Source organism: Caretta caretta, chromosome 6 (assembly GCF_965140235.1).
Source record: "Caretta caretta isolate rCarCar2 chromosome 6, rCarCar1.hap1, whole genome shotgun sequence".
Taxonomy (NCBI): Eukaryota; Metazoa; Chordata; order Testudines; family Cheloniidae; genus Caretta; species Caretta caretta.
The window spans coordinates 12,725,076-12,747,923 of NC_134211.1; the positions used below are offsets into that span (position 1 = coordinate 12,725,076).

Below are 22,848 nucleotides of genomic sequence, written 5' to 3' on the forward strand. Positions count from 1 at the left end.
CCATCTTCCTCTTGAAAGTTGCAGGGTGAATGGTAGAGACCCAGTCCATGGCAGGTGGAAAAGATTAAAATTTAGGGGATGCTTAGATGGAGTTTGTCATCAGATTAAATTCCCGTGGGGGTGCTGCTTTGGATATTCATGGGGCTATGGGGCAGGGGCAGATGTTAGCTGGGGGGGGGGGGGGGGCTTGCTGTGCTGACTGGGATATTTGGGGGATATTGCTCTGGCTGGGATGTTAGTATAAACCTCAATGTATTTTTCCATTCCTCTAAACTACCCCATGTTCCCAGCTGGCTGCCCCAGCCTTCTGCCAAACTTGTCCCAGCTTCCTGTGGGGTGTGCAGGGCTATGCGTGGCATGGTGGGGTACTGCGTGCTCTGCTGTAACCCCTTCCTCCTCTTCTGCTCAGGTTGCAATAAGCTGACAGACCAGTCACTGCTGTACCTGCGGCGCATCTCCAACCTCACCCTGATCGACCTGCGAGGCTGCAAGCAGATTACCCGCAAGGCCTGCGAGCATTTCATCTCAGACCTGTCCATCAGCAGCCTCTACTGCCTGTCTGACGAGAAGCTGATCCAGAAAATCAGCTAGAGACCAACCCCAGGCAGACTGAGGAGAAGGAAAGATCCCACCCCATCCCTCTCGGAGAGGCGCTCCTCCTCCCCAGCCCTGTCCTGCTGTGAGGCCAACATCATGCACTCCTCCATCACCCACCTCCACAGGCAGGGCAGTGGCCAACCCCACTCCACTGGGTCTCCTCCTCCTCCTCTTCCTGGGACTTCGGCAGGGGAAGGGGGTCCTGCCAGGCTGACCCATAGCTGAGGAGGAATGGGCTGTGGCCAGGGGAGCTCGTTCTGGAGCCTGGCTGCTGTTAGTCTGAGGTTGTGCAGAGGTATCCACGCAGGGAAACGTGCCCCTCTTTTCTCCCTGCCTTGGCACCCCAAAACAGATTTCACTTCCTACTCAGCATGGGCAAGGGGAGTGTCCTCCCCCTGGAAAAGAGATTGGAGCTGGATGGTATGAAATGAGCGTGCCTGGTCTCTCCAGTAGCACCGTCACGTGTGGCTGTTGGACCTATGGCTTGTCATACTTGGCACACATGCCACAGCTCTGCCCCCTGAGCTTTTCCTCCTCTTGGCCTTGCCTCACTAAGGTGACTGGGGTTTGCCTCCTGCAGCTTGTATGTAGAGGGCAAGAGCCCCATGGCAATGGGTTCTCAAGGCTAGGTGTCTCCCATGGCTAGCCAAGCTTCCACTCCAGAGCAGCGCTAGCCTGCTCAGAGCACCATCTATCCACACCCCCATGAGGATGAGTGTCCAGCCCTTCTGGAAGGGCTGGGGGTGGGTGTCTGCAGAGGCCAGGTCCATCAGAGCTCAGGGAGGACTCAAAAGGTTTCCAGAGGGGTTTCTAGATTCTGCACAGGGTGGGCTACATGCTCTCCCCACCCCCTGGGACAGGCTAGTATCATTGAGCACTCTTGGGATGCTGCGACCAAGAGGAGAGGATCCTTCTCCATCTTGTCACCCAGCGTGTAGCTGTCGGCTCTCGACCTGGGAGATGTGGAGGGGGGCATGAAAGTCCCCGTCCCCCTACCCCTTTAGCTGCCACTTTTCCTTTGCAATGAATGGTCGGTCCAAAGAACCCTCTCTCTTGGGCAGCAGAGAGCTTTTTGCACTTTAAAAAGAAAGGTTGGAATCTTATTTTGGGTCATTTATTTCCCCTCTTCCCCAAAAGTGACTGGACGCTCCCCTGACTGACTGAGCTTGTCGATGTTTAATGCACAGTTTGCACTCTGCTCTCTTCCTGCCTCCCAAATCCTCTCCTTCTAAGCATACTGATAGCACAAAACCAGCCTGCCACGTGTTCCCCCAGCCCCTCTCCAGCCTTACAGGGGAAAAAGGAACTCTAAGCAGCAGGGAAAAGGGGGAGGGACGAGCGGTTGTGAAACCTCAAAGGAGAATCGACCAGATGCACCCTCACTGCTTCAAAAGCAATAAGGGAGGCAGAAGCAGCTGTCACCCCTCCAGCTCTCCCCACAGCCTGCCGGCTCCAAATTCTCTGGCACCAATGACTTCTGCTGCTGCAGTGTTGGCTGGGGGTGGGGGGTGTCTTTTTTGTTTAGATCCACTGAATCCACAGTGGAGGGCTCAGGTCCTGTGCTTCCCCTTCCCTTCCCTTCCCCTCCCCTCCCCTCCCCTCCCCTCCGCCTCCATATCGTGAGCCTGCTTGCTTGCTGACTGGAACGTGCAAGTGTGATGAATTCCGCAGTGCCTCGGTACATGGGAGTTTTGCTACAATGGATTAAGAGTTTTGGGTGGGGGAGCCCACTTTATCACTGACCAAGGAGTGGAAGCTTTCTGCCATTTTGTTTTTGGTTACTCCTGTGGAAAACAGAAGAATCAAACTACTTTTTTTTTTTTTTTTTTTTTTTTAAAGAAAAGCAGGGGAAGCTATACACAGGAGATATACGTGCATCTGACCTGGGGGACGCTCTGGGCCCGAGGATTTTTGGGCCGGCTTTTCATTTTCAGTTTGAAAAACAAAAGCATCTTAGCTACTGTCACATATGCATTCAGCGCTGAGCAACAGCGGACCAATGAGCCGGGGTGTCCATGGTAGGCAGGAGGAGGAGTCGAGCTGATTGGGTGGAGGAAGTGGTCAGTCTTTTAACTTCGCTGTCCCACAGCCTTCTGAGACACAGCCTTCCACTAAGTCTGTGGCTTCAGAGACTTAAAAAATTAAAATAAAGGTGTGATACTCGTTCCTGTAGCTGGCCACCACCTTGGAGGGCAAGGGATGAAAATCCACAAAGGAAAGAAGAAAGAAAAATATATATATGAAATCACTTAGTGATTTAAAAAAAAACAACCCTGCTCCCTAAATAAAACTCCCTGAAGAAAGTCACTATTGGTTTAAAGGGTTTTGGTTGTGTTTTCGTGTTTTGTTTTTTTTTCCCCCCAGAGAAATATTGTAAATATATATTTTTTGTTGGCAATTTAGAGTCCATCTCCAACATTCGTGCTTTAAAATTAAATGTAAGCATTAAGGGTAAAAGAAAACAAGTCTTATGCTGTTTGGGTTGGGGGTTATTATTTGGGGGCAAAGGGAGGGGGAGCTAGTTGGAATTTTTTTGTTTTTATTTTCTCTTCTAAGCATTCTCCAATACTGGTTTTAGAGAGAATCTTTGCTCATAACCTATTACCACATGAACAGGAGAGACATTTGTGGGGGAGGGAGGGGAAGATACCAGCCTCTGAAGGGAAATATTTTGTTTCTTGGGGGTGGATTTTTGGAATAAAAGTTTAAAGAAAACACTGTCAGGTCTGCATGTTTTTTGTGTGGGAGTTGGACGTCCCGAGAGAGGGAGGTGAACTCAAGTTGATGGTACCACTCAGTTTCCTAGTTTCACTGCCGTCATCGTGTGACCCCTCCAGTGAGCAGAAGAGTATAACAATCCTACCAGGCAATTTATTGTGCATATTTAGCTCTTCCTATTTCAGTTAATGATGTTTCCCTTGTCAAACTCTTGCTAGTTCTCTGATTAGACAGTCTTCAGACCAATATTTTCTGTTGGAAAAAACGATGGTATAGAGATCCTGCAGCTCTTCAGGCTCTTGTAAAGTAAAAGATGAAGCACCCGCTATGCATGTTCTGTTGGATGTCCTCTTTTGACTCATGTAGGCCCCTCTAATGCCGTAAGTCCGTTGGGAGGATCAGTACACTGTGTCCTTTCCCAGGCTCCTTCGTAGCTTTGGGTTTTACTGAAGAAAAGCCTGTCTGAAACTTGCTTGATGGGGTTTTTAGCAGAGAAGCAAAAGCTTTTCAGACCAGCTGCAGTCACTATTTTAAACAGCCATTTAAGCAGGGAAGTGCTTTGAGAGGCTCAGTGGAAGGAACTAGAGAATTCAATTTCACTCTACGTTGCTTGCACCATTCATGCTCTTTGTGGGCATTGGGTTCCCAAGGTGTTTGTAATTTAGGGCTTCTATCCTGTTCTCTGCCTGTGGCGCATAATAGTGTAGTTTTCTGAAGGCTGTAATACTTTAATTCTGGTTGTTGGGCTGGATGATATTTATTTAGCCTGTGATATACAGGAGGTCAAACTATATAATACGGGTGGTACATTCTGGTCTTAATCGCTCTGCATGCAGAAGTTATTCTGGAATCAGGTATGGTGCCTCTGCGTATCCTGCAGTGATCTCTGCTACCATGAAGTATTGCAAACTCCATCTAAGTTTTTGGCTTGCACCCTGAGCATCATTCAGAGGTACTGTTGCCCTCGTTTCTCCATCTCCATTGGAGAGGTGGGCTATTGACTGATGATGTACTGCTCAACTGTCATTGCCTTTCCTAACTGGTGTATTGCACCAACTTAGCATCATCTGCCCATTGAATTTAACAGTGAGTATAATTAACCATTAACAATTTACCAAGGGCCGTGCTGGATTCTCCATGACTGGTCATTTTAAATTCAAGATTGGATGTTTTTTCTCTGCTGTAGTTCAAACCAAGTAATTTTGGGGCAGTTCTCTAGGCTCTTATACAGGAGGTCAGACTAGATGACAACAGTGGTCCCTTCTGCCCTTAGATCTGTGACTGGACTTAAACCAGACCTAACTGTGTGGCCATACAATCATGTTAATACCTAAGTATTTGGAATGACTTTCAAATGACCTTGGAACAAAAAGTTGGGGTATACTGATGAGACACAGTTGGGAGGCATTGTCAATACAACAGAAGACTGCAATGTTGTACAGGAAGAAGTGGATGACCTTGAGGACTGGAGCAATAGAAATGGGATGAAATTTAATAGTACAAAGTTCAGGATCATGCACTTAGACACTAATGAAATTGCTATAAACTCAGGGCTTCTCCGTTGGAAACGGCCGAAGGAGAAAGGCCTAGGTGTATAGCTGATCGTGGAATGACTGAGCCAACTGTATGATGTGGCTGTGAAAAAGGAAAATGTGATTGTAGGATGAATCTGGAGAGGTATTTCCAGTAGAAAGAGGGAAGTATTAATACCACTTTAGGAGGCAGGGGTAAGCCTCTGGAATACTGCACCCAGATGTGGTCATGCAGGTTCAAGACCAATGAATTCAAACTGGGCCAGGTGCAGAGCAGTGCTGCTAGCATGATTAGGGGTGTGGCTTACAAGAGGAGACTGAAGAGCTTGGCTATTTCGCCCGACAAAACAAAGGTGGGGGAGTGGGATCTGATTGCTCTCTCTCTCTGAATACATCGGGGTTGTAAACACCAGTGAGGGAGAAGAGCTGTTGAAGCTAACGGCACAAAAGCAAATAGGGATAAACTGGCCATAAACAAAGTTAGGATGGAAATTAGGAGCTTTGTAACCATCAGAGCAGTGAGATTCCAGGATGGCCTCCTCCTAGCGGGGATTGGGAAGAGGGGGGACAACTTGACTTATTTTTAAAATTGAGCTTGATCAATTTATGGATTATATAACAGGGCTGCCTGTGATTGCAGGGAACCAGAATTGATGACCTGGGGTGGCCCTTCCACTCCTGTGTCCTACACTCAACTGAAACCCAACTTTTCCCATCTGCTCCTTTCATTCAATCACTTTGGGGTTTGCATATAAAAAGCAAACAAGTGACTCTGATTCAGTGTCTGACTGCTGCTACTTGGTTCCGTGAGCTTGTCACAGATTTATTTCCATCCTCTTTAACATCTGTTTCATTCAAGCTTTCTGGCTAAGATCATGTCCAAACTTTCCTTCCAACCCTTTGTCTCCCCGTGCTCCTGACATCCTGAAAAACAAGCTTTTTTGCCTTAATCTTTCTTGCCTGGGCTTATACAGGGCTAACTTGAAAACTAGCTTGAAATCTCACGGTCCATTGCACCCATCTGTATGTTAAGGCTGACTTGTCTAACAGCACAGTGGACCAAAACATGTTAGTGATGGCTACAGGCCTAGATTCCCTATATTTCCACCGCCCCCTTCAATGAGGGATTGAAAAATGAGAATTCACCAACCCATCCCAAAAACAACAAGGAGTCCGGTGGCACCTTAAAGACTAACAGATTTATTTGGGCATAAGCTTTCGTGGGCTAGAACCCACTTCATCCCATCCCATCCCATTCACATTATGATCATTTATTGAGGTCTTACAACCCCAGTCATGGACCAGGACTCAGGGCGCTAGGTGCTGTACAAACACAACAAAAAGATGGTCCTTTCCCCAGAGTCTACAGTCTAACTCATCATTCGTACCAATGTACAGGGGATGGTTTTAGCAGTCTTCCTCCCTCCCCCTTTTTAATACCTGTTTTAACGTTAGAGTTCTAGATAGTGAATATCTAGCTGTACATGCTTTTCCAGACAGCTTCTGTCCCAAGGAGCTCTTGGCCAGTAGTATCTTCTCTTTGGAAGCTTCCAGTTCCATGTTCTGAATGCCAAGGCAAGCGCAGGCTGGCTGTATGACAGTAGTGCCTGGAGGGGCCCTGTTGCATGATGCGCTGCAGATACACACTGCGACAGTCCCTCCCCAAAGAGCTCAGTCAGAATAGGCAAAGCTGAGAGAGGGAAAGCAGGCCCAGCGATGGCAAGTGACAAAGGAATGCTTTTCGAAAGTCAATGGGGCTTTCGAGTATGAGGTACCTAAATCACCTTGGAAAAGGAGATAGGGTCCGGAGTCACTTGCCACTTCTGAAAACATTGCCTTTGGTCAGCGTCGTCCGCTAGGTCAATATGCAGTGCCAATCCATGGGGTCATCTGCACTCTCGCTCTCTCATAACTTGAACTCTGCGTCTTGTTCCTTATTCTTTTTCAGGGGAAGTTGTCTGTGCCTTGGTCACGGTGACTCTTCATATTCCCCTGCCGCGGGCTCCAGATCACCCTCCTTAGAATCAAGTGTGCTAAATGCAAAGACACTCTTGTTGACTATTCGACTGCTGATTGCAACCTGGGAATAGAAGCTGGGGAGTAAAAGGCCTATTGGGAATCCTGTGAAGCTATCTGAATGATAGAAATGGAGCTGTCCTTCCTGGCCCTGTGCAAACCAGTGGGGAAATAGGATTCTCTGCCTGTCTGGACACCTTGCTAGAAACACAGTTAGGAAGATGTGCATGAATTTGAAGAGAGGAGACAGCTGTAAACAACTCAGTGGGCACTAGCCACCTCTGAGCTAAAAATGGATCCACTTCATGAAACTGCCATTGCTCAGACCTTTCCCTGCAGAGACATTTACTCTGTCAATGGAGGTGTAACCCTTTTTCCACCCCATGGGTAAGGTATAGGTATAAGGAAATTGATCAGAGTGAAACTGATGGGCTTCCTGCATGGGAGCTGGTCTTTCCCAAAATGGACAGGTGATGGCAGTGTAACCCTGGCAATGAGAAAAGGAGCTGGTGTGTAGATCCCTTTTGAGAACTGTTGCAACCCCACTCACTGATGAATGGGGGAACTTTTTCTGCCTAGCTAACAGCAAATGAAGGAGATAAACCCAGGGGCTCAGACAGGAACAGGCCACCCCTGCTGGGCTTCCGGCTTCTGCTAGTGGCCTGATTGCACACTGTGCAGCACAATTTCAGGCCATAGGAGACTCACCTATGGGGATGCCAGTTTCCTCTTGGATGCCATTTCCCCACCCCTACTACGTGGTCCCTTTGGAGGAGTGCGGGCTCTTCCCCATCCCCTGGCACCTGTGCCACAGCCCCTCGTGCTTCTGCTTTCCGCTGCTCAGAAACCCAAGCCATGTTCCTGCTCCCTGCCATGTCTTGCTGCCTGCACCCTTTCATGTGGCCTGTGCCCTGCTGGAGCTTCTCCCCTGGTGTCCTTCACTCATGCAACCTCCTCAGCTTCACATACTGCCAGGCTCTGCCCTGGTTCCTCCTTTTGATCCCTCCACCTGCAGAGCAGGGAAGGATGGGAGGGAAAGTTTTTTCCTTTCACTTTCTCTGCCCTGCAAAGTCAACTTAGCAGCCTGCACTGCTGTCCCACCCTGGCTGCCTTTAATTTCTCCTCTACCTTCCCTAGTTTGCCCCACAACCCAGTTCCTGACGGGTGTTCCTTTCCCCCTGCCCCCGTTCCTGGGGTCTCTGCCTGCCACAGGAGTCTCCTGTCATCTACCTTCTGGCTGAGATTTCCCCAAGTGACTCTTCTGGGTGCCCTTTTAAAGAAACTTGATTTGTGGGTGTTCAGCTGGGGGAAGAGGGATCTGAAATTAATCCCAGGCCCTTGAAAGTGTCTCAAATAGGTCACCCCAAGTCACCTTCAAACCTTTGGCCATCAACCCGATTCTAGCAATGGGGTCTTGGCAGGCCCAGCAGGAGATGAATCATGACCTGCCTTTCTATCCACAGAACGCACTGCTCTTTCCTTTGCGCTTTGCTTTGCCTTTAATGGAGCTGAGCCATTTAAGCCCAGATCTTTGAAGGGTTTTAGGCTGCTAACTTCCTCTGAAATGAATACGGTAAGTGCCTAAATACCTTTTAAGAAGCTGGGCCCTGGAGACCCTCTGAAACATGCACTGGCTTCGGAACAAAGAGTGAAGGGCTACAAAGGCAGATGAAGTCATTCAACGTGCTGCCCAGCTGTCCCCTGCCACTCAGGAGCCGTGCCTCAAAAAGTGGTGCAGGTGAGTTGGCCATAACAGACAGATGATTATGAAGAGCGAAAGCCCCATCCTAGAAGTGACCTAAAGAATCAAAATGGCCAGACTCTCTGGATGGCAGAAAGCAACATGTCTGGTGCCAAGAATTCCCAGCAGGACTGGACAGCTCGAATTCCCAAGTGATGGAGCAATGTTGCAGCTTAAAGAGCAACCTGGAGACGACTGCAACAGTGATGATGATGGTAAAATTGCACTAGAGTCAAACCTGAGTTATTGGGGTCATTACAGGAGTAACCAGGTGCTGAGGGAGTTGGCTGATGTGATTGCAGATCCATTGGCCATTATCTTTGAAAATTTGTGGCAATTGGGGGAGGTCCCAGATGATTGGAAAAAGGCTAATATAGTGCCCATATTTTAAAAAGGGAAGAAAGAGAACCAGGGGAACTACAGACTCACTTCAGTTCCTGGCAAAATCATGGAGCATGTCCTCAAGGAATCCATTTTGAAGCACTTGGAGGAGAGGAAGGTGATCAGGAACAGTCAACATGGGTTCACCAAGGGCAAGTTATGCCTGATCAACCTGATTGCCTTCTATAATGAGATAACTGGCTGTGTAGATATGGGGAAAGCGGTGGATGTGATATGTCTTGACTTTATCAAAAACTTTGCTAAGTCTCCCACAGTATTCTTGCCAGCAAGTTAAAGAAGTATGAACTATAAGGTGGATAGAAAACTAGCTAGATTGTCGAGCTCAACGGGTAGTGATCAACGACTCAATGTCTAGTTGGCAGCCAGTATCAAGTGGAGTGCCCCAGAGGTTGGTCCTGGGGCCAGTTTTGTTCAACATCTTTATTAATGATCTGGATGATGGTATGAATTGCACCCTCAGCAAGTTTGAAGATGACACTAAGCTGGGGGGAAAGAGGTAGATATGCTGGAGGGTAGGGATAGGGTCCAGAGTGACCTAGACAAATTGGAGGATTGGGCCAAAAGAAATCTGATGAGGTTCAACAAGGACAAGTGCAGAGTCCTGCACTTAGGAAGGAAGAATCCCATGCACCGCTACAGGCTGGGGACTGACTGGCTAAGCAGCAGTTCTTCAGAAAAGGACCTGGGGATTACAGTGGACTAGAATCTGGATATGAGTCAGCAGTGTGCCCTTGTTGCCGAGAAGCCATATGGCATATTGGGCTGTATAAGTAGGAGCATTGCCAGCAGATCGGGGGAAGTGATTATTCCCCTCTATTTGGCACTCGTGAGGCTACACCTGGAGTATTGTGTCCAGTTTTGGTCCCCCCCACTACAGAAGGGATGTGGGAAAAATTGGAGAGTCCAGCGGAGGGCAACAAAAATGATTAGGGGGCTGGGGCATATGACTTACGTGGAGAGGCTGAGGGAACTGGGGTTACTTAGTCTACAGAAGAGAAGAGTGAGGGGGGATTTGATAGAAGCCTTCAACTACCTGAAGGGGAGTTCCAAAGAGGATGGAGCTCAGCTGTTCTCAATGATGGCAGATGACACAACAAGAAGCAATGGTCTCAAGTTGCAGTAGGGGAGGTCTAGGTTGGATATTAGGAAACACTATTTCACTAACAGGGTTGTGAAGCACTGGAATGGGTTCCCTAGGGAGGTGGTGGAATCTCCATCCTTAGAGGGTTTTTAAGGCCTGGCTTGACAAAGCCCTGGCTGGGATGATTTAGTTGGTGTTGGTCCTACTGTGAGCAGGGGATTGGACTCGATGACCTTCTGAGGTCTCTTCCAACCCTAATATTCTATGACTGTTTCTGACATGTGCTCTGCAGGATGTCACATTGGAAGATCTAATGGTCCCTTTTGGCCTTGAAATCTGAGACTAGAAGAGGAAATGTTCGAAGGGTGACAGGATTCCTTGAGGGCACTGAGTCCTCTGAGTAGAGGTAATCTGGACCTGGTGGAAGCCTTAAAACTGAACAGGCTCTTAGTGCCTTGGGAATCCCTCTCCCCTGAGAGTTAGAACTTGGCTTCAGGAGAAGATTGCAGCCTTTTAACGTACTGCATCAATTTAAACTAGGGCTAATCCCTGCAAGAAGAGGCTTTCCCTTTTGGTTTACCCAGGCTCCGATCAGCTTAGTTTAAATCAATAAGGAACCAGTTTAAACTAATCTCCAATAAGCCATTCTTAAACTGAAAAGAACTGCTTTCCCCTAAAAGCTCCTGGTGATATCTGGCATGCCCTGAGCAGGTATAACCCGTCCAGCTAGGCTCATGCCCAGTTTGTTTCTGGTTTGGATACATCGCCTGTCCTTCTCAATGAAAACATCCACACCCCGAGTTTTGTTTCCTCGGTGCTGGATAAGATGCTATTATTGGTGGCTGGGTTCATGAAAATAATCCCACATTGAGCCACATCACACGTATTTGTGTTTATCATTCTGATCTACATCATGCAACGTCCCAGGCACCTGCCAATGGGTCTTGTTTGGAAAGGAAAATTAAACATTCCCACAGACACCATTCCTCCACCCTGCCAAGAATTTAAGCATACAAACAAGTTCTCTGTGTGCGGGTTTGTGCACAAATCCGGGTCCATTGCTGGGTCTCCTAGATGCTACCACAATGCAGATAAAACGTGCTTAATTTTAAAGCAATGAGCTTCCACTGTCCTTAAAGTTAAGCAGGTGCTTAAGTGCCTTGTTGGATCAAGGCCATAAAGGTTGAGGTGGATTAGTTCAGGGGAAGATTGCTGTCATAAATATAAAGTGAAGGGTAAACACCTTTAAATCCCTCCTGGCCAGAGGAAAAACCCTTTCACCTGTAAAGGGTTAAGAAACTAAGATAACCTCGCTAGCACCTGACCAAAATGACCAATGAGGAGACAAGATACTTTCAAAGCTGGGGGTGGGGGAGAAACAAAGGGTGTGTGTCTGTGTGATGCTTTTGCCGGGACCAGAGCAGGAATGCAGGCCAGAACTCCTGTAAAGAGTTAGTAAGTGTTTAAATTCTGTTTTGTTTAAATGGCTGATAAAATAAGTTGTGCTGAATGGAATGTATATTCCTGTTTTTGTGTCTTTTTGTACCTTAAGGTTTTGCCTAGAGGGATTCTCTGTATTTTGAATCTGATTACCCTGTAAGCTATTTACCATCCTGATTTTACAGAGGTGATCCTTTACTTTTTTCTTCAATTAAAATTCTTCTTTTAAGAACCTGATTGTTCTTAAGATCCAAGGGTTTGTGTCTGCGTTCACCTATGCAAATTGGTGAGGATTTTTATCAAGCCTTCCCCAGGAAAGGGGGTGTAGTGCTTGGGGGGATATTTTGGGGGGGAGACTTTTCCAAGAGGGCACTTTCCCTGTTCTTTGTGTAACACCTTGGTGGTGGCAGCATTTAACCTAAGCTGGTAAGAATAAGCTTAGTGGGTCTTTCATGCAGGTCCCCACATCTGTACCCTAGAGTTCAGAGTGGGGAAGGAACCTTGACAATTGCCCACCCTTGCTTCTAAGGAAACCCAGAGACCGCTGGCTGTGCTGGGCATACAACAAACATAGTTGCCCTTAGATGGAGGATTGGAGTCCAGCCATCAGGCTTTGCGAGCCTGCCCCAGACCCTCAGCCTGGTCCAGGCATCGTCCTAGCAAACACTCAGCACCCATCAGATTCTTGAGGGTGCAACCTTATTGCCTTTGAGGGAATTGCACCATCTCTAAAACAGACCTTCTGCCTGGAGGTGTTATCCACCACCCCGAGGGCCATGGACGGGTGCATGTTTGCTTGCCAAGCTCTGGATCTTGCAGCAGACACATGATGTAGAGATGTGGTGTCTGGCATTATGCTACACCACTCGAAACTGCCTGCTGTACCCGCGGTATGGGCCAAGTGGCCCATCTCCCTTTGGTGAAGGTTTGCATGGGGGCAGAGCAGATGATGATCTGGAGAATGAGGGGGGATTTGATAGCTGCTTTCAACTACCTGAAAGGGGGTTCCAAAGAGGATGGCTCTAGACTGTTCTCAATGGTAGCAGATGACAGAATGAGGAGTAATGGTCTCAAGTTGCAGTGGGGGAGGTTTAGATTGGATATTAGGAAAAACTTTTTCACTAAGAGGGTGGTGAAACACTGGAATGCGTTACCTAGGGAGGTGGTAGAATCTCCTTCCTTAGAGGTTTTTAAGGTCAGGCTTGACAAAGCCCTGGCTGGGATGATTTAACTGGGATTTGGTCCTGCTTCGAACAGGGGGTTGGACTAGATGACCTTCTGGGGTCCCTTCCAACCCTTATATTCTATGATTCTATGATTCTAAGAAGGTAGAAGAGGGTAGGGCCTGGGGTCTTGGCCCCATTGAAGTCCATGGCAAAACTCCCCTTGATTTCTGTAAGAGTTACCCAGGTCCACAGCCCGTTTTCCAGCCAGAGGAGAAGGAACCCATCCTGGCAATCTTCTTGGTTCCAGAAACAAAACCCTCCTTCTGGCTCCTTTGCACCTTGAGCCAGCCCCATCCAGCCTCGTCTGCTGTACCAACTGTAGAGGAGACAGAGGGCAAAGAGAGATGCTTTGGCCTCCTGATTCTCCTGCTGGCTCATCCTTGGATCTGAGGGGTTGTCCAGGAGCCCCATCCCACTCTGCATCCCCTGTCCTTCCTCTCCCTTTTGGAGGCTCTCCAGTCTTTTTCCTTGACGTGTGGGGCCTCTGCAGCCCACTGAGTTCAGTCTGGAGACCTGATCCAGATCAGTCTCATGCCCCCTCGCCTGCCCTTTCTCAGGGAATCCTCCCCTCACCCTGCTCAGAGCAGACCTGGGTTCCTAATTCAGGATGAGTGCTGGAGAGGAGATGCCAGCAGTCTGGAGGGGAAAGCTGCTCCCAAGAGAGACTCCTTCCTCCCAGCAGGTGACATTCGCACCTCCCCAGATTTTCAAGTCAGAAGGAACTGTGGAGACCTGACTTCCTGCATAACCCAGGCCAGACACCATCTTACAGGGATCTTTCCCCCCAGAGCCATAACTTCTGGTGGAGCCAGAGCATGTCCTTGAGCAAACTCCTAAACTTGCAAGGTTCCACATTCTGATTCTGGATTCCACACCCTAAAAGACACAGATTTTTGCAATCGCTCACCCAAAGCACCCTTCTTTCCATCCAGCAGTGATCCCAGCCCACATGTGTGTTCCCCAGGTGCCTAGTAGCGGTGACAGCATCCCCCTGATGCCAAGGAATACATGGGTGCCATACACAGATGAAACTTGTCCTGCGCCATCTTCCAGAAATGGGCTCCATCTGCATCAGCTCCCTCATCTGCCATTGTAAACCTCAGGGCTTGTATGCAGGAGATGAGGCTGTGTATGCAAAGGGCCAAGGAGGAGCATGGTCTTCAGGAGGGTCCTTGTCTGGCTGGTAGCTTTGGTAGGTCAGCGGCTGGGAATGACTCTGCTGCTCCCACCTGCTGAAATGCCTTAGATTCAGCATCGAAGGGACAGTGGCCAGTGCACCCGTGTGACTTAACAGCCTGACTTTGACCAGGGTTTAGTCTTCTGGGTCACTTAAGCCAAGAGCCTCAAAGGGATTTAGGTGCCTAGCTCCCATTGATGGGAAACCAGCCAGAGAGGGGCACCTAAACACCTTTTGAGGCTCTGGGCTTTGTGCTTTGGCCAGTGCCCCCCAGAGCCCTGTTCTGCTTTCACCCCAATATCCTCTGGTTCCTGTTCTCTCGGGACCTCTAGCATTCAGCAGAAAGAACCAAGGTGCTTGGGGAACCTCAATACCCCAGCTCTGCCTGCTCAGGGGCAGGCAGGGGCCCTCAGGAAGTATCTGATGCTCACTGGGGCTGCAATCTCACGTGTGTGTGCATAAAGGCCACTGTCTGAAAGAAGCAGTGCAGCAGAGTTGGTGGCAAAGGACCCCTTTCCCCGAAATACCTGTGGGCCTGGACTCTGAAATTGGTCAGCATCCTCCCTTCTTAGTGTCCTGATCTAGGGAATCCCACTCCACCTTTAAAGGGAGACTTTTATTGAAACAGGTAATGACACAAACAGGCTTCCCCCTAGCTCACATCCCAGCTTTGTCTCTTTTGTTTATCCGACTTGATTATGTAAAGAGTTGTCACTTTGGATGGGCTAGCACCAGCAGGAGAGTGAATTTGTGTGGGGGGGTGGAGGGTGAGAAAACCTGGATTTGTGCTGGAAATGGCCCACCTGTTGATCACTTTAGATAAGCTATTACCAGCAGGACAGTGGGGTGGGAGGAGGTATTGTTTCATATTCTCTGTGTATATATAAAGTCTGCTGCAGTTTCCACGGTATGCATCCGATGAAGTGAGCTGTAGCTCACGAAAGCTCATGCTCAAATAAATTGTTTAGGCTCTAGGGTGCCACAAGTACTCCTTTTCTTTTTGCAAATACAGACTGACACGGCTGTTACTCTGAAACCTTTTGTTTACCAGACGCCCTGCCTGGGTGTCTCCACAGCACATGGAGACCTCTAGTGGCTATATCATATATTGCAAGTAACTGTACACCTAAGATTTGGGAACTGCTGCTTTATCATGCAGCCACAGATTTGTTTTTTTTCTGTTGCTTGGCACAGCACAGAAAATTGCATGTGCGCTCTGTGGGGAGCCGGACCAATGCTCTGAGACCCCTGGATCTGGTAATCTCCTGTGCAGAAGTCTGGGGATTTCCCTAGAAACTGCATGGAGGTTTGAAAAAGTAGATGCTTTAATAGAATTAAATGATTGACCCTGTGCCCTCAGCCCTCTGTCCCCCTTTCCCCACATTACCCACCCCATCTCCGCTGTTGGCCCATGTTGCATTTGATCTTGGATCTGGGTGATTTGACGCTGGCCCTGAACTTTATGTTCTGTCCATGCATCACTGCACCACAGAGGTGACTGGGATGACAGTTGGACTTGATAGTGTCCCGAGGTCCCTCTAATCCCAATGTGGCTAAGATTCTCCAGCCCATGCTGTGCAGGAGGGCAGCCTGGGAAGAACTATGGGCCTGGCAGAGGCTGCTCTAGCTACAAGCAGACTGGGGGTGGCAAGGGTCAAGGCTGGGAGGGGGCAGTCACCAGCTGGGACTCCAAGGAAGTGGCCCCCAGCCAAGCTCCTGGGAAGCACTTTCCAGCCAGACAGGGGGTGTGGGCTCGGGATGTGAGTGGGGGAAGCCAGGTGTGAGCTGAAAGTGTAAAGTGTGTGGGGGTGGGGGAAGGCAGGCTGGGATGAACTGGGAATGCAACATGTGTAGGACCGGGTGTGGGGACAGGCTGGGGATGCAGAGGGGCTGGGTGAGGGCTAGAGGTGTAGGGTGATTAGACTAAGGATAGGGAGTGGGGGGGGGCCAGGAAGGGGGCTTGGGGATTCACAGTGCAAGGGGATGGGATGGTGGTGCCGAGGGCAGAGTGGGAGTTGCGTGGGGCTGGGCTGGGAGGTGCAGTGTGTGTGTGTGTGGGGGGGGGAGGGCGAGGTCTGGGCTACGGGTACAGAGTGTGGGAGCTAGGCTCAACTGGGGGCACAGAATGTAGGGGGCTGGAGGCATGGAGTGCAGGGGCTGCGATGAAGGTGCGAGGGGAACTGGGATGAGGGCTGCAGAGTATGGAGGGCTGGGTAGGGCAGTAGGTACTGAACGCAGGGGGGCTGGGTGTGCAGTGTGCTGGGGGGTGGGGCAGTCTAGGCCAGCAGACCCCTGGGTGGGGGCTGGGCTCAGGGAGTGGGGGCTGAGATGCCCAGACCCCACCCCCATCCAGTGGGTAATAGCCCATTGTCCCCATATGAGGGGGATCGGCACCCCTAGCCCAGGTGGTTTTGTGGTGGGGGAGCCACACTGCCTGTTAGCCAGGACCCTGTGGTCTGGGAGCTACCCCTGCCAGTGCCCGGGTGTTGAACTGTTCCCATCTTGCAGGGTCCATCTCTGGGCCATGTGGCCCCTGCAGTCCTAGGCTGGGGCCTGCAACATCAGCCTCCAATCCAGTTGCATAGGGTTCCAGGGCAGGGGTGGCAGCAGCAGTGGGAGGTCCTGGGTGCCTGCCACAAATGCTAAAGGGGACAGCAGGCTGAAATTTTACTGAGAGCGGCAGATTGTTTTGAGCAGCCTGGGTGGCCTGGATCTGTAGACCATTGTGGAGCGGGGCAGCTGGAATTTGGGTGGCTGGATGGAGGCATGGGGGGGACTGCCAGATTTAGAGGTGGATTTTGGCTCCCGACCCCCAACTCTTGCAATTCCCCAAGGCCATGCTCTGGTAGGAGGCTCAAGCAGCAGCGGGGTGGCAGGCTGTGCTGCAGTGCCCCCCCTGAGACACACACCTGCCCCAGCGCATAGTGCCAGGCTGCACTCCTCACCCTGCCCTTTAGAGCAGTTGGTGGTAAAGTCACTGGGACCCAGTTGATCATTGCAATGCCACAAGGATGGGAGCAGACACGAGCAAACATTACTGAACAAGAGCGGGCAAAGCTGGGCTAGCCCTTTAACACTTCAGGAAATATGCAGCCTATGGGGAAAATGCACCGATTCTCCTCTTGGTCGCCAGTCTGACTCCAGCTCAGCCCAGGGGTGATGGGGATAGCTGCTCAACACACCCAAGCTTCCATCACCAGCAGTAACTTGCCAAAGCCAAGAAGGAGCCCTCTGTTTTTGCCAGGAGAGTGTGCGGCACCTGTGCAAATGGAGACTCGGTTTGAAAATAAAAGCCCTAAAATTCTTACTCAGAGAGTAAGAAATGTGGTCCAAAAATGTGGGTGTCACAGGCAGCTAGATTCCACTGGGTAGCTGGATCAACTACCCCTACCAGTTACCAGCTGGTCCTGATCAGCTGGGTGACTTTTACAATGCCTGAGCCATGTGACCTTCCAGGAGACACACAAAACCCCATGGAAGAGGAAACTGAGGGAGACAGCCCCACACTTGGCCAGCAGGGGGCACTATAAGGCAGGCACACACCCTGTTTTGCGATTTGATTGTCAAAATTATCGAAAGGAAAAAAAAACAAAAAACTAAAAAATAAAAATCAATTGGGAAATACTATCCCATGGCCTTGTGGGAGTTGTAGTTTGAATACTTTGTGCTCCCATTCTTCTCTATGAGCCAGACTCCCTGGTTGGACTACATCTCCCATGATGCACCACAGTCCTGACTGATTGGAGAGGGGAGGCAGTGCATCATGGGAGTTCTTAGCCCTGGTGCATCACAGAATCATAGAATATCAGGGTTCGAAGGGACCTCAGGAGGTCATCTAGTCCAACCCCCTGCTCAAAGCAGGACCAATCCCCAATTAAATCGTCCCAGCCAGGGCTTCGTCAAGCCTGATCTTAAAAACTTCTAAGGAAGGAGATTCTACCACCTCCCTAGGTAACGCATTCCAGTGTTTCACCACCCTCCTAGTGAAAAAGTTTTTCCTAATATCCAACCTAAACCTCCCCCACTGCAACTTGAGACCATTACTCCTTGTCCTGTCCTCTTCTACCACTGAGAATAGTCTAGAACCATCCTCTCTGGAACCACCTCTCAGGTAGTTGAAAGCAGCTATCAAATCCCCCCTCATTCTTCTATTCTGCAGACTAAACAATCCTAGTTCCCTCAGCCTCTCCTCATAAGTCATGTGTTCCAGTTCCCTAATGATTTTTGTTGCCCTCCGCTGGACTCTTTCCAATTTTTCTTGTAGTGTGGGGCCCAAAACTGGACACAGTACTCCAGATGAGGCCTCACCAATGTCGAATAGAGGGGAACGATCACGTCCCTCGATCTGCTCGCTATGCCCCTACTTATACATCCTAAAATGCCATTGGCCTTCTTGGCAACAAGGGCACACTGCTGACTCATATCCAGCTTCTCGTCCACTGTCACCCCTAGGTCCTTTTCCGCAGAACTGCTGCCTAGCCATTCAGTCCCTAGTCTGTAGCTGTGCATTGGGTTCTTCCGTCCTAAGTGCAGGACCCTGCACTTATCCTTATTGAACCTCATCAGATTTCTTTTGGCCCAATCCTCCAATTTGTCTAGGTCCCTCTGTATCCTATCCCTGCTCTCCAGCGTATCTACCACTCCTCCCAGTTTAGTATCATCCGCAAATTTGCTGAGAGTACAATCCACACCATCTTCCAGATCATTTATGAAGATATTGAACAAAACCGGCCCCAGGACCGACCCCTGGGGCACTCCACTTGATACCGGCTGCCAACTAGACATGGAGCCATTGATCACTACCCGTTGAGCCCAACAATCTAGCCAACTTTCTACCCACCTTATAGTGCATTCATCCAGCCCATACTTCTTTAACTTGCTGACAAGAATACTGTGGGAGACCGTGTCAAAAGCTTTGCTAAAGTCAAGAAACAATACATCCACTGCTTTCCCTTCACCCACAGAACCAGTAATCTCATCATAGAAGGCGATTAGATTAGTCAGGCATGATCTTCCCTTGGTGAATCCATGCTGGCTGTTCCTGATCACTTTCCTCTCATGCAAGTGCTTCAGAATTGATTCTTTGAGTACCTGCTCCATGATTTTTCTGGGGACTGAGGTGAGGCTGACTGGCCTGTAGTTCCCAGGATCCTCCTTCTTCCCTTTTTTAAAGATTGGCACTACATTAGCCTTTTTCCAGTCATCTGGGACTTCCCCCATTCGCCACGAGTTTTCAAAGATAATGGCCAATGGCTCTGCAATCACAGCCGCCAATTCCTTTAGCACTCTCGGATGCAACTCGTCCGGCCCCATGGACTTGTGCACGTCCAGCTTTTCTAAACAGTCCCTAACCACCTCTTTCTCCACAGAGGGCTGGCCATCTACTCCCCATGTTGTAATGCCCAGCGCAGCAGTCTGGGAGCTGACCTTGTTAGTGAAGACAGAGGCAAAAAAAGCATTGAGTACATTAGCTTTTTCCACATCCTCTGTCACTAGGTTGCCTCCCTCATTCATAGAATCATAGAATATAAGGGTTGGAAGGGACCCCAGAAGGTCATCTAGTCCAACCCCCTGCTCAAAGCAGGACCAATTCCCAGTTAAATCATCCCAGCCAGGGCTTTGTCAAGCCTGACCTTAAAAACCTCTAAGGAAGGAGATTCTACCACCTCCCTAGGTAACGCATTCCAGTGTTTCACCACCCTCATAGTGAAAAAGTTTTTCCTAATATCCAATCTAAACCTCCCCCACTGTAACTTGAGACCATTACTCCTCGTTCTGTCATCTGATACCATTGAGAACAGTCTAGAGCCATCCTCTTTGGAACCCCCTTTCAGGTAGTTGAAAACAGCTATCAAATCCCCCCTCATTCTTCTCTTCTGCAGGCTAAACAATCCCAGCTCCCTCAGCCTCTCCTCATAACTCATATGTTCCAGACCCCTAATCATTTTTGTTGCCCTTCGCTGGACTCTCTCCAATTTATCCACATCCTTCTTGAAGTGTGGGGCCCAAAACTGGACACAGTACTCCAGATGAGGCCTCACCAATGTCGAATAGAGGGGAACGATCACGTCCCTCGATCTGCTCGCTATGCCCCTACTTATACATCCCAAAATGCCATTGGCCTTCTTGGCAACAAGGGCACACTGCTGACTCATATCCAGCTTCTCGTCCACTGTCACCCCTAGGTCCTTTTCCGCAGAACTGCTGCCTAGCCATTCGGTCCCTAGTCTGTAGCTGTGCATTGGGTTCTTCCGTCCTAAGTGCAGGACCCTGCACTTATCCTTATTGAACCTCATCAGATTTCTTTTGGCCCAATCCTCCAATTTGTCTAGGTCCTTCTGTATCCTATCCCTCCCCTCCAGCGTATCTACCACTCCTCCCATTCAGTAAGGGGCCCACACTTTCCTTGGCTTTCTTCTTGTTGCCAACATACCTGAAGAAACCCTTCTTGTTACTCTTGACATCTCTTGCTAGCTGCAGCTCCAGGTGCGATTTGGCCCTCCTGATTTCATTCCTACATGCCCGAGCAATATTTTTATACTCTTCCCTGGTCATATGTCCAACCTTCCACTTCTTGTAAGCTTCTTTTTTATGTTTAAGTTCTGCAAGGATTTCACCGTTAAGCCAAGCTGGTCGCCTGCCATATTTACTATTTTTTCGACTCATCGGGATGGTTTGTCCCTGTAACCTCAACAGGGATTCCTTGAAATACAGCCAGCTCTCCTGGACTCCTTTCCCCTTCATGTTAGTCCCCCAGGGGATCCTACCCATCCATTCCCTGAGGGAGTCAAAGTCTGCTTTCCTGAAGTCCACGGTCCGTATCCTGCTGCTTACCTTTCTTCCCTGTGTCAGGAGCCTGAACTCAACCAACTCATGGTCACTGCCTCCCAGATTCCCATCCACTTTTGTTTCCCCCACTAATTCTTCCCGGTTTGTGAGCAGCAGGTCAAGAAAAGCTCCCCCCACCAGTTGGCTCCTCTAGCACTTGCACCAGGAAATTGTCCCCTACGCTTTCCAAAAACTTCCTGGATTGTCTGTGCACCGCTGTAGTGCTCTCCCAGCAGATATCAGGAAAATTAAAGTCACCCATGAGAACCAGGGCGTGCGATCTAGTAGCTTCTGCGAGTTGCCGGAAGAAAGCCTCATCCACCTCATCCCCCTGGTCCGGTGGTCTATAGCAGACTCCCACCACTACATCACTCTTGTTGCTCAGACTTCTAAACTTAATCCAGAGACACTCAGGTTTTTCTGCAGTTTCATACCAGAGCTCTGAGCAGTCATACTGCTCCCTTACATACAGTGCTACTCCCCCACCTTTTCTGCCCTGCCTGTCCTTCCTGAACAGTTTATATCCACCCACGACAGTACTCCAGTCATGTGAGTTATCCCACCAAGTCTCTGTTATTCCAATCACATCATAATTCCTTGACATCACCAGGACCTCCAGTTCTCCCTGCTTGTTTCCAAGGCTTTGTGCATTTGTATATAAGCACTTGAGATAACCTGCTGATCGCCCCTCATTCTCAGTATGAGGCAGGAGCCCTGCCCTCACAGACATTCCTGCCTGTGCTTCCTCCTGGTATCCTGCTTTCCCACTTACCTCAGGGCTTTGGTCTCCTTCCCCTGGTGAACCTAGTTTAAAGCCCTCCTCACTAGGTTAGCCGGCCTGCTCGCAAAGATGCTCTTCCCTCTCTTCGTAAGATGGAGCCCGTCTCTGCCCAGCACTCCTCCTTCTTGGAAGACCATCCCATGGTCAAAGAATCCAAAGCCTTCTCTCCGACACCACCTGCGTAGCCATTCGTTGACTTCCACGATTCGATGGTCTCTACCCCGGCCTTTTCCTTCCACGGGGAGGATGGACGAGAACACCACTTGAGCCTCAAACTCCTTTATCCTTCTTCCCAGAGCCACATAGTCCGCAGTGATCCGCTCAAGGTCATTCTTGGCAGTATCATTGGTGCCCACATGGAGAAGCAAGAAGGGGTAGCGATCCGAGGGCTTGATGAGTCTCGGCAGTCTCTCCGTCACATCGTGAATCTTAGCCCCTGGCAAGCAGCAGACTTCTCGGTTTTCCCGGTCAGGGCGGCAGATAGATGACTCAGTCCCCCGGAGGAGAGAGTCCCCGACCACCACCACCCCCCTCCTTCTCTTGGGAGTGGTGGTCGTGGAACCCCCAATCTCAGGACAGTGCATCTCATGCCTTCCAACCAGCGGAGTCTCCTTCTCCTTTCTCCCCCCAGACATATCATATGGTCCACTCTCCGCAATGGTACATGTGGAGAGAACATGAAAGCGGTTGGTTACCTGTGTCTGTGTTGCTGGAACCCAGACATTCCCCCTTCTTGAAGATGTTGTTTGCCCAGGGATCCCAGCCCATAGAGGAACATGAGGAAATGAGAAAACTGAATTAGAACTCTCAGGAGGCATCATAGCGGCCTTTCAAAGTCAAAATATTTCTGTTTTCAGGCACTGGGTTTTTGGATGAAAAATCTAAATTTTCTGTGGAAAGCAGCAGACATGCTTCACTAAAAGCTTCATTTATTTGAAAATTAATTTGGCCACTGAAAAACATTTTTGATGGAAAACTTTCAACCAGCCCCAGTGAGATCCTCCCATTTGACACAAACCTCTGTGCTCAGTGGCATGAGATTCTTGTTTAAGCTGCAAAACAGAGGATGACACAGCATTGCCAATTCTTGCATATCTGGTGTTTTCCATACAACCCCAGCTCCAGGAGTCATGGGATTTACCTGACAACTCCAGATTTGTTCAAATGAAAGTTTCTGGAGTGGGGCAGAAACGCCCTGTGAATAGGGGTACAGAGGGGTAGCGGAGAGAATGAGGAGGGCTACAGAGACTGGAGCGTGGGTCGGTGGAGGGGCAGCTCGCTCCAGGCTGGGAAGGGTCATCCAGTAGTT

At 49.5% G+C, this 22,848-nt stretch overlaps 1 protein-coding gene across 5 annotated transcripts in view; it reads left to right on the top strand.

Moving 5' to 3' along the window:
* KDM2A (lysine demethylase 2A) overlaps positions 1-3,312 on the top strand; it is a 90,779-nt gene extending 87,467 nt beyond the window's left edge. For all 5 annotated transcript variants that reach the window (XM_048852445.2, XM_048852443.2, XM_048852449.2 and 2 more), the window contains one exon: positions 410-3,312. In XM_048852445.2, coding sequence (XP_048708402.1) covers positions 410-591 — 182 coding nt within the window. In that variant the 3' untranslated portion in view covers positions 592-3,312. The remainder of the gene's footprint in view (positions 1-409) is intronic.
* Positions 3,313-22,848: the final 19,536 nt, after the last annotated feature.